This window comes from Pavona decussata, unplaced genomic scaffold (assembly GCF_977016875.1).
Source record: "Pavona decussata unplaced genomic scaffold, jaPavDecu1.1 SCAFFOLD_3562, whole genome shotgun sequence".
In the NCBI taxonomy this organism is placed as follows: Eukaryota; Metazoa; Cnidaria; class Anthozoa; order Scleractinia; family Agariciidae; genus Pavona; species Pavona decussata.
The window spans coordinates 5,001-15,492 of record NW_028146414.1 but is presented as its reverse complement, the minus strand read 5'-3'; the positions used below and the strand labels follow the sequence as shown (position 1 = coordinate 15,492).

The following is a 10,492-nucleotide window of genomic DNA, read 5'->3' as shown; positions in this document are numbered from 1 at the left end:
ACATTAGAAATTGGCTCAATGATTGCTTCATATATAGACATGGTTCTCGTTCAAAACGGCGTTGGGCATGTTAATGTTTCTATAAAATAGTTTTTTTTTTCATTACGTATTAACGAATTATAGACAAAAATATCAAACACCGTCTTTATTTTGTTTCCATAAATGACATTATTTGTTTTACTCAATGCTGCTAACTCACCACTAGTAAGGCTGTGGATCGTTAAGGCTGATTTAGACGGTACAGCTTTGTTGTATGCGACAGGATGGGTGTGTTAATCACACTTTCAACCTCTTCACGATTTAAAAATAGTTCGCGAGAAGCTAGAAAGGACGTTTGTTAAGCTGACTCCTTCTTTGTTCTCTGTATAACGTGATACTTAAACCGCTTTGGAAACTTTGAATAACTAAATTAACTACGTTTTCAATGGAGTTTCTAAAAGCTGACAATCACTGTAATGTCAATTTAAGTGAGTAAATATGATGCATGTCTGATTAGCCAAGTAAACCGAAACCTGTTCACACCCAAGTACCCTCCAAGTGCACTTGAAGTGCCTGGTGTGAGCCTGTGCACGTATTGTTGATAATGGATGTTGTACTCTGCTCCTTAATGTTATTTGATTTTGTGTTTTGTTCTTTACATGTTCTAATTACGACCAGAGAGAATTGAAAGGCTAGTGGAGAAATGTAACCTCGTGTGATTGAAATGCTCTTTCTAAGTAACACAAACTGCAAGGCTGATGTAAATTGATTAGGTCTCTTGTAGATCCTACGTCAACTAGCAGCATTATCGTTCGCGGTCCTTTGCAGCTTTCACGTCTACTTTCTTTTTTGGGGCCGTAGGTCTTAACAGATCCGATATGCTGTGCCTTTTAAGCATGGTTTTGTCCATGCGTTTCAATATTAAGATGGTTTTATCCATCTACATTCAGTTGACTTTGCGAGACAGTAATTCGATGCTTTACCTGCTTTCTCCCTGAGGCACGTGATGTGGCAACCCGTGATTCGGGGAGCGGGCAGTTCAAAGTACGAAACTTGATAGGGCATGGGTTTTGTTGCATTTTATTTGAGCTGGATCAGTTGCTGGTTTCATATGGAACTGCTACACCGTGCTGACGAGTTCCAATAAGAACGAAACAGCTGTCCACGGTTGCAGCACTGTTTTGTCGGTTTCTGTCGCGTTGTTGTGTCGCAAAGTCAACTCTTTCACGTAGTATCAGCCTTGCAGTTTGTGTTACAATTTATTTTTGGCTGATTAGGTCTCTTGTAGATCCTACGTCAACTAGCAGCATTATCGTTCGCGGTCCTTTGCAGCTTTCACGTCTACTTTCTTTTTTGGGGCCGTAGGTCTTAACAGATCCGATATGCTGTGCCTTTTAAGCATGTTTTTGTCCATGCCTTTCAATATTAAGATGGTTTTATCCATCTACATTCAGTTGACTTTGCGAGACAGTAATTCGATGCTTTACCTGCTTTCTCCCTGAGGCACGTGATGTGGCAACCCGTGATTCGGGGAGCGGGCAGTTCAAAGTACGAAACTTGATAGGGCATGGGTTTTGTTGCATTTTATTTGAGCTGGATCAGTTGCTGGTTTCATATGGAACTGCTACACCGTGCTGACGAGTTCCAATAAGAACGAAACAGCTGTCCACGGTTGCAGCACTGTTTTGTCGGTTTCTGTCGCGTTGTTGTCTCGCAAAGTCAACTCTTTCACGTAGTATCAGCCTTGCAGTTTGTGTTACAATTTATTTTTGGCTGATTAGGTCTCTTGTAGATCCTACGTCAACTAGCAGCATTATCGTTCGCGGTCCTTTGCAGTTTTCACGTCTTTCTAAGTACATCGAAAATTCTCGAGACACATCGGCGACGAAAATTCTATGGACGCTTATTCTAGGACGTACGGTATTTGATATTGTTATATGGCATAATTTAATCTTATTTATGTCTTCTCTCTGCGGTTGCAAGCAACATTTAAAGAGATCAATTTTGATTGCCAACAGCCAAGCTTGTTTGCTAGAGCGCTTTAGTAAAACGTTAAAACATAACACAAACTTACTTTGTTTTGGGATAAGAATTTTGCCATTGTTAATGGCCGCTTTTAATTGAAAAGTACAAAACTTAAACTAATATCTGACAAACGGTGAGGTAACAATAAGGTATTAAAAGCTCTAGCAAAGGTGGGGGCCAGAAAAAAAAGGCAAACTACAAATTAAATACAATAATTACACGGGGGGAAGACGGGGATGGAGGTGGGTTGATTGCTTGATTTTCTTGAAATCTGAAGTTTAAGGCTTGCAGACTGAGAGGGCGAACTAATGGATATGCCCTCTTATAAAGGGTCTTTGCCTAACTATGAAAGCGAGGCTACGTATTTTTACTGTGAGTGAACATTTGGCCAAAAGCCTCGTGATATTGCGAAAAGGTTATTGTCCTGAGAGTCTCGTGATAATCATACGATGGTGATCTGTTTTAGTAAAGATCCAAGGTTCAAACGAGGAACGTGAGATTTACAATACTGAGCACTAATCTAATGTTATTTTCAAAACACAGAGTACTAACCACAATAACTATATCTACATTGATAACAATACTTACCATACTTACAAAACTAAAAATACTTACAATGTCCACACTACTTTTGTCCACACTACTTACAGAATAAAATGCTGTCTTTTATTGAACACTCTTTTTATATTTTTACTAACAAAACATTATTTTACATCAAATACAATTTTCACAAATTCTACTCTGATTCCGTACAATATGATCAAGCTAGAAAGCAACTGCTAAAGATTTTTACTGCTTATATCAAATCACCTCTTAAGAGGAAGTTGATCAGTATCATTGACTGAATTACGCTGAAGTGCCCCTCTACGCAGAGGAAACCAAACAAAGCGGGAGGATCAAATAAACGATAGTAATTATAGAACTGAAGACACGTACCGAAATTTTATTGCGGCGGAAATGATAAAGATTACACAGCTGAGAAAAATAGCCTCAGACTGAAATATATAAGGAGCGAATTATAGTGCTTTAAATTAGTTGTCTTAAAACACTGAGTAACGGAAGGCAGAGGATAACATGGAGTCAAAATTCCTTTTGCTGGTAAGTAAAAACATGTAGGGTTTATGCTTTGTAGTTTAAGTTTACCGAAGATACGATCGTTAATTATAAGAAAAGAAATCCAGTGAACCAGGCATTTTAGTTTAGAACTGTGTGTCTTTTTGTAGACAGAATACGAAAACAAAATCCACGCACCAACTAGCATTTTCTAAACCACAGCTAGTAATTCGAGGAATAAAGTTCCGTTTAATAAACTTTCTGCAACTCTGCATTTTCAATTGAAGCATCCGACCAAATTAATCTTCATTTTTTTAACACAAATATGATGTGAAAACACAGAAAACAACATTTTAGGTATTTTGCTTAAATGTTCCCTTTGGGAGCCTATGCTCTAGTTAACTAAATTAAAAATGTAAGAATTGAAACTTTTGTGTGATAGTATGTAAACGAAATATAAATGTTTGTTAAATATTCCAAATATGTGAAAGTACAAAAATTTCTCCACATTTCTTCAAACTATGAATAAAAACGAGCTAACATTGATTGTTTCTTTAAAAAAAAAAATACATCCAGAAGGGCACGTTTGAAATATCCAACTGAGTGAAGTTTTTTTTATTTAGGTCATATGCTAAAATATTTCGCATTTGGATATACTGAACTAAAAGTGATATTCCACTTTCTGTTAATGTGCTATAGTTATAACTCGAACAAATAAAATTGCAATTTAAAAATCAGTTTTCAAACATCTTTCTCCACAGAAATGGCCTTCTTTTCCTAGTGCAGAAAAGTAACTTTACTTTATTTCAGTTACCAACTACGAATTTCGTTGTAAAAATTAAAAAAAAAAATGTTTCTTTCTTACAGATTGTGGTAGCGTTCCTAAAGGGTTATCTGGAGGTCCAGTCCAAAACATTCACGCTTAGTTCTCATTTCAGAGAAAAATCCCATTCTGAGATGAAGCAGTGTTATGGCAATTTAATCAGGATTTCGGATCTTTCGCATTGTAACAATTCCACTGGACAATGTGAAGCAATGTGTAACGGAGATGATAGGAGTGACAACCGGACAAGTAAGTTAAGATAAAAGAAGAACTAGGATGACAAATTTTGAGAGTTATAAAAACTTCAAAAAAGTAGAGAAACGATCAACAAACGAAGTAACCGATGAATGTAAATTTTCATGTCAGAAGAAAGAAAGCTGGGAGCTGAGTCAATTGAACTAAGTTCATTACACGTACAAAAATCCTTCTTACTGCTAGTATTTGATGTGTGGAATGTTCGCAGTCTAATAAATGTGATGATATATTTGATTGATGTCTGAGTTCTCCCAATTTTGTACTCACAATTAAATATGAAAGCTAAAGGCCTGTGTGGCGTTATTTTATTGATGAAGGATTTCAGATTATGAAGGCTGGAAGTAGCAATAAAAAATGTATTCAGTACAGGACAAATGGCGAGACGTATGGTTTAAAGGTCATCAGAGGGGCGAATCCCGTTAAACTGGTTTTCCAGGTGAGTGGCAAAAGTCTTAAAGGGTAAATTTTGAATATAATGTGAGTAAAGAGACGGTCATTACCGTTTACTGACATTTGTATGCTTATTTGTTGTTTGTAGAATGAAAGGGCGTCACGCATACTGTCGTCGAGGAACACAAACCCACCTAATCTCAATCCCCCCACAAGCATTAAATAACTGACTATTTCTAAAGGTGTTTAATATTATCAGCATTGCCGATTGCCGTTTTGGAAACTAGACCAATACCAACTTAACAACAGAACTTTTTTTTTTCCGTGAGCGTCTTTTCTAGGTGTAACCTTTAATAAACACTTATGGAACTTGCTAAAATTTCCAAGATAGACGGCTTTTCTAATTCTATAGGTCAGAATACGTCTTATCCAAAATGTCTCCCCTCTCAATATACTAGTCACAGGTTTACCCTTATCTCCACTGTAATAATTTAGTCTGGGTCACGTAGGCTAATTCTCTTCCCAAAGCGAAGATCGTTAAGACGGAGTCAGAAATTTTAAAGCTCACCGAGATCAATTCACTATAAAACAATATATACGTTTTTCGCACTGTCACCACTTACTTCATCCAACTTTGAATTTTTTTATTACTATTATTATTATTATTATTATTATTATTATTATTATTATTATTATTATTATTATTATTATTATTATTATTATTATTATCTGTACTTTCGTTTTCTTCTTGAATTCCTATTGGGCAGGTGTCATCAGCTCGCGTTGCTTCATCCTCTCTTGGTTCTTAGCATGTGCTTGTAATTTTGGTCTTTATGTTTGTCAGTTAAATATGACCCATATGCACTGTAAATCCAGCTTCTTTCCTATAACATGCAAACTAAACTAATATGAATATATGAAACATATATTTGAGCTGCGAGTGAACAATAAAATAGAAGAAGGATACTCGCAGTTGTATATTTGATTCAGCCTGAACTTTTTTACAGGCTTTCTTTTCGCAACTGCTTAAATTGCGTAAATAACTGCGAGGATCATTCTATTTTTTTAAGAAACTAAACGCTATTGTTTCGTATTGAGCTAGGGAAAGCCAGGACCTCATCTGAAGCCCTTCGTTCTCAGTTCAGACTTCGCCGTGACTAAAATAATCATGTAAATGTATCGTTACGAGAGTGTGTAGATGTGTAATGTATCTTCTTCTTTTTCTTCTTCTTCTTCTTCTTTAGTTTCCCTTTTCTTCTCCTTTGACCGACCTAACGGGATGTTTGTAAATTTCATTTCGCAATTTGCATAACGTAATGGATTTTTTCCTTGAATTTACAGACACAGAGGAACTGTAGTGAAGATAATAGTGACTTCCTGTTCACCGATAATTTCGACGGAAGATTCTACGCGTATAAACACAATGAGACTGAAAAGTATCTTGCTTGCTTTTGTAATGGAACAGATAGCTTAAGTCTATCTCCAAATAAGGATAACACTTGCAAATTTAAACGAACGAAATATCAGTAACAGGCTTTAATAAAAATATTGCAGAATTCTGTGCAGTATGGACCCATTGAGGCTTTGGAACGAGCATACAACCTGATTGTTAATTACTTTTGTTTAAGCTGCCATCTTTAATTGAAATCTTGGATGAGGTGTTAATTATTGGACGACTTAAAACAGAAACAGCTCGATAAGAGACGAATGAGTGGTTAGATTGGATTTTCTGCAATCCCACTCCATTATCAAAATTGAAGATGGCACCTTGATTACACATGAAATAGTTCACGGCATGCTCTAAAAATCCGCCAAAATAATTTGACGCCACCAAAATTTTATGCAAATAATGCTTGCTGACGAAGTTTAAATAACACTTTCAAACTTTTAGAGCTGTTGTCGATTAAGCGTCAACTAAAAACAAATCACGTTTGCTTTGGTTTCGCTTTATTACTGCAGTCTGTGTGTAGGGTTAGCTATTAAATTCGCGTCACTTGTCCTCAACCAATGAGAATAAGACCAGAAACAGCCATGACTCGCTCGCACGAGTTTCCTGAACTTTACAGTTGTCATATGTATTTACTTTGAATTGTAATTCGTCAGTTGTCATGTTTCCCTCTGTTCTGATTGGTCAGAGTAATAAATTCTGTTGTTTTACGACACTCAATTGACATCAACTCTAATGTTAGAAATAAATTAAAGTTACCCGAATAATCATTTTGGAGAACTCTTTATTTTTTCCTTCTAATTTTAAGTGACAGTGCCAGTATTTGTTTATTATTCAATAAAGCTGTTGTTTCAGTGAGGTATTGCTGTATTATTAATTGGAAAACAACATAAAGAAAAGATGGGGTAAGATGCAGACAGGTTTCAGTCGAAGCCCTTCGCCAAGGTATCCTTTCTCCCTAGAGTTCATATCAGGGTATAATATTTAAGGTAATACTTTTCCCGCATAATCATAAATCGCGAAAAAATACCTTTGTATTAGAAGGGGCCTTTCCTAGTAAGAAGCCCGAGTATCTCCAACCATGCAGAAGGCAGAACGCATGCGCAGTGACAAAAGGATGCTCCATCCTTAAACAATGGCTACGGTTATCATGACTAACAGTTGATTTCAAGAACGGTGTTAGGCATTGCGGTTTGAAATCATAGCTCAAATTAAACATTTGTCTAACGATTCTAAAGCTTAGGTGTTGATCCCCACGTTTAGACCGCTATGCTGCTGGTCTTCATTAAGGCTGATTTAGACGGTACAACGTGATGCAAAAAGTCTTTGTTGTTGTAGTTTGTAATTTGTTATACGTGTAATTTTTTAAAGATTTGTTACTTTCAATAAATATTGAAAAAAGGAAAAAAAGAGTCATGCAAAAAGTCGACTAAAAAATTCAGCCGAGTCGTAGGATGCAGTGTTCTTTTGCCCTTCTGCACTTTCCAGTAGCCTACCCAAAGACATAAAAAATCCATCAATATTGGGAAGCTAAATTCGTGCACCTTGTATTGTGCTTTTCAAAAGTGTGTTTGCTAATCTTCCTCTATTTCCGCCATATTCAAAGTGTTAGTTCCCAGAGCCTCTTCTCTTAGCTGACTTCCGGTCATCTTTGTTTCCGCTTCCTCACCTTTTAGTTTATCGAACATCTTTTAGTTGCATGATTCAGGAAAGCGATGTTGATGTATCCCGGACGAAATTGATTTATTTTATTTTACAACTTGTATTATAACGCATAGCAATAACGTAATCAGTGAACAAAACATTGGTGTACCCATATCCGATATTTTGTCCGCAAAAAAGCCCTATAATTTACCGCTTTTGCCAATCTTGTACCCAGAGTCCTCAGGCTCTTTGGCCAGCGGTTAGTCCCGTGGCCCCGCTTAAAAGACCTGAAGACTCTGGGAACGAGATTGCGTTTTCACCAGAATACTTCGGGAATTTGTCCACACTTACCAGTTCCAGGCTCCTCACCGAGACCCGGCCCACTGGCACCAGAAACTTCGGATGCTATTAATGATACCAAACTTTCGGCTTGAATTTCCGAATTTAATTAATTAATTGATTTACACGCTTTTTACAGCGTCAAGCAAGTACTACTTTCCAGCGATTAAAAACGCTTTTTTCTACATGTTATTTATACGATGTTGTAAGCAATATTTACAGCTTATTTACAAAGAAGATACTGTAAACATGTGTAATATATTTTACAGTACATTTATATGTTCCTCAAATAATCACTGCAAAAAAGGACCATGTAAATAATATTTACAGTAGTTTCCCATATTATGGTAAAACTGTCAATTTCATGTATACTATGTTTTACAAGTACTCACTTTGTAAATTGAAATTATCAAAACATGTAAACTAAGGTTTACATAATGTAACTCGCGATTTACATGTGCTGTAAATTTTTTAACTTTTCCAGCGGCTAACAAAGATCACGGGACCGCATGCCTTCTCCGGTCTCGTATAACTGATGAACTGATTTTCTACTCGTTATATGATCTAGTTCGCCACTATCACAAACAGAGGATGAAGGCTATATCGGTGTATATTCCTCTCTTCCTTGCTTCTCAACTGCCAGATCCTAAAGGTTAGCTTTGGCGTTTTTTTGCCCTTTCAAACATGACAGAATTAAGGTTACCATGTACCTTCAGGGGTGGCTTTAATTAAACGGATATAGCGCCTCTCAGTTACATTGCAGTTACCACAACTCTACATCAAATTAAAGCTTATAGAACTGGGTATTCAAAAATTTCATTGCTTTTTCAAGACAATAAATTCCAAAGTTTTCCATAAAGTCGGAACCTGAAGGTCCAGGTCATCGTTGAAGAGTTCCAAGTCAATGCGATTTTTATATTTTGGAAGTTTGTTTTTTTTTTTCTCCAGGTTAGGATCCCAAAAGTTTAAAAAACGAAGGAAGGTAAAATTATCAGCGCTACGGGGAACCACCGTAACCGCATGTATTGTCTCAGTCAAAACGAAATTTCTTGCTGCTCTTTAGTCGAAAAGCCGGCGAATAAACCTTATTGTTGAGAATAGCAAAGTGTCGAAATTGTTGATCGAAAGTTCGGGTGGAAATTCGCTCTTGAATGAACGTCCCAAATTGTTAATGCTGCAAATAGGAAACAAGTATCCGTTTGACGCTTGAAAGAAAACGTTTAAACGGGACCGTTTAAAAGAGCTGACTCCGTTTAACGCTTTGGAAATTACCGTAATACAGTAAGTCTTTGTGAAAACGTTAGAAGCAAAAGCGGCGGCTTTCCCTTTACTAGATATCTTATATCGACGGGCGACGTGGGAAAAGATCAAGACATACGACATGATTCTTAGCGTTATTTTTCAATTGCGTTTTTGTTTTGTTTCGGCTTACCGAGACTTGTAAGTTTTACGCATCCGAATACAAGTGATCTGATAACGTTCAGCCGCAAATAAAAAAAACAGGAAGTTCATCAAGCGCGATTCACGGACTCGCAAATTGAAACATTAACAAGGGCGTCTCCAAATATTCGCTTCGCTAGAAGATTTTAAGACGTTTACCTACTTTAAAGTGTAGCTTAAAGCTTTTGTCTTCTTTTATGTCAGTGTCTTACTCGAACAAACGCAAGTTCTTCCACTAAATACAGGATATTCGAAGTGCGAGAACGTGAGGGATTCAAGACCGTTCGCGCAAATATTACACCGGCAGCAATATGCTGACAATCAAAGTAAAATTTAACTTCCGGTGGAAATCGCTTACGTCCCAATTTCTCGGCAAATACTCACTCTTTCTCGAAAATTCTTTTTATGTCTGTAAGAACTTACTGGGAAGTTCATTTTTATCTAAAAAATCCAAAAATTTTCTCTCTGAAGGTACACGGTAATTTTAAGGTCCACCTTTCATGCAATTCATTCGACAGATCATTTTCACATCCCTTAAAACAGTGTAGTGGAAATCCTTCAAACGGTGCTTCATCACAGCGGCTGTTATACACTTAGAAGGCTGTGTCAAGGTTTTTTATCCAATATAACATAATCAACCCCCCCCCCCCCCCCCCCCTTACCCCCAGTTAAATTGGTAAGGTAAGGGTAACTTTATTTAGACACGGTAAATCCTTCAGCAAATATGAGATATACAATTAGAGATAAAAGATAAAAGATAACCAAAATCATACCTAACTAAACTAACTAACCTAAACTACTGTTAACCATATACTAAAAGCTGCTTTACAAAGATGCCGTGTTAAAACTCATTCAAAACTGTGGTGACGTAGATTAAATTTAAAATTATGTAAAGATGTTGCTGCACGAAGGTCACTAGATAGGCTGTTCCACAACCCGGCTCCCCTGTAAGAGAAACTCTTCTTTAAATAATTGGTGCGGGGCTGCGGAAGAGCCAATTTATTTTCAGTATTCCTTAATCGATATGATGTTACGTCGTTTCGAGAAACAAATCTAGAACTCAGATATTTAGGGGTCATTCCATGTAAAGATTTGTA

General features: G+C 36.7%; 1 protein-coding gene across 1 annotated transcript; it reads left to right on the top strand.

The window, feature by feature from the left end:
- Positions 1-2,934: 2,934 nt before the first annotated feature.
- On the top strand, positions 2,935-6,118 carry LOC146446557 (uncharacterized). Its single transcript, XM_085102885.1, has 4 exons — positions 2,935-3,102; positions 3,925-4,129; positions 4,453-4,571; positions 5,867-6,118. Exons 1-4 carry the CDS (start codon positions 3,079-3,081, stop codon positions 6,053-6,055), a joined length of 537 nt encoding a protein of 178 aa, XP_084959011.1. The 5' UTR covers positions 2,935-3,078; the 3' UTR covers positions 6,056-6,118.
- Positions 6,119-10,492: the final 4,374 nt, after the last annotated feature.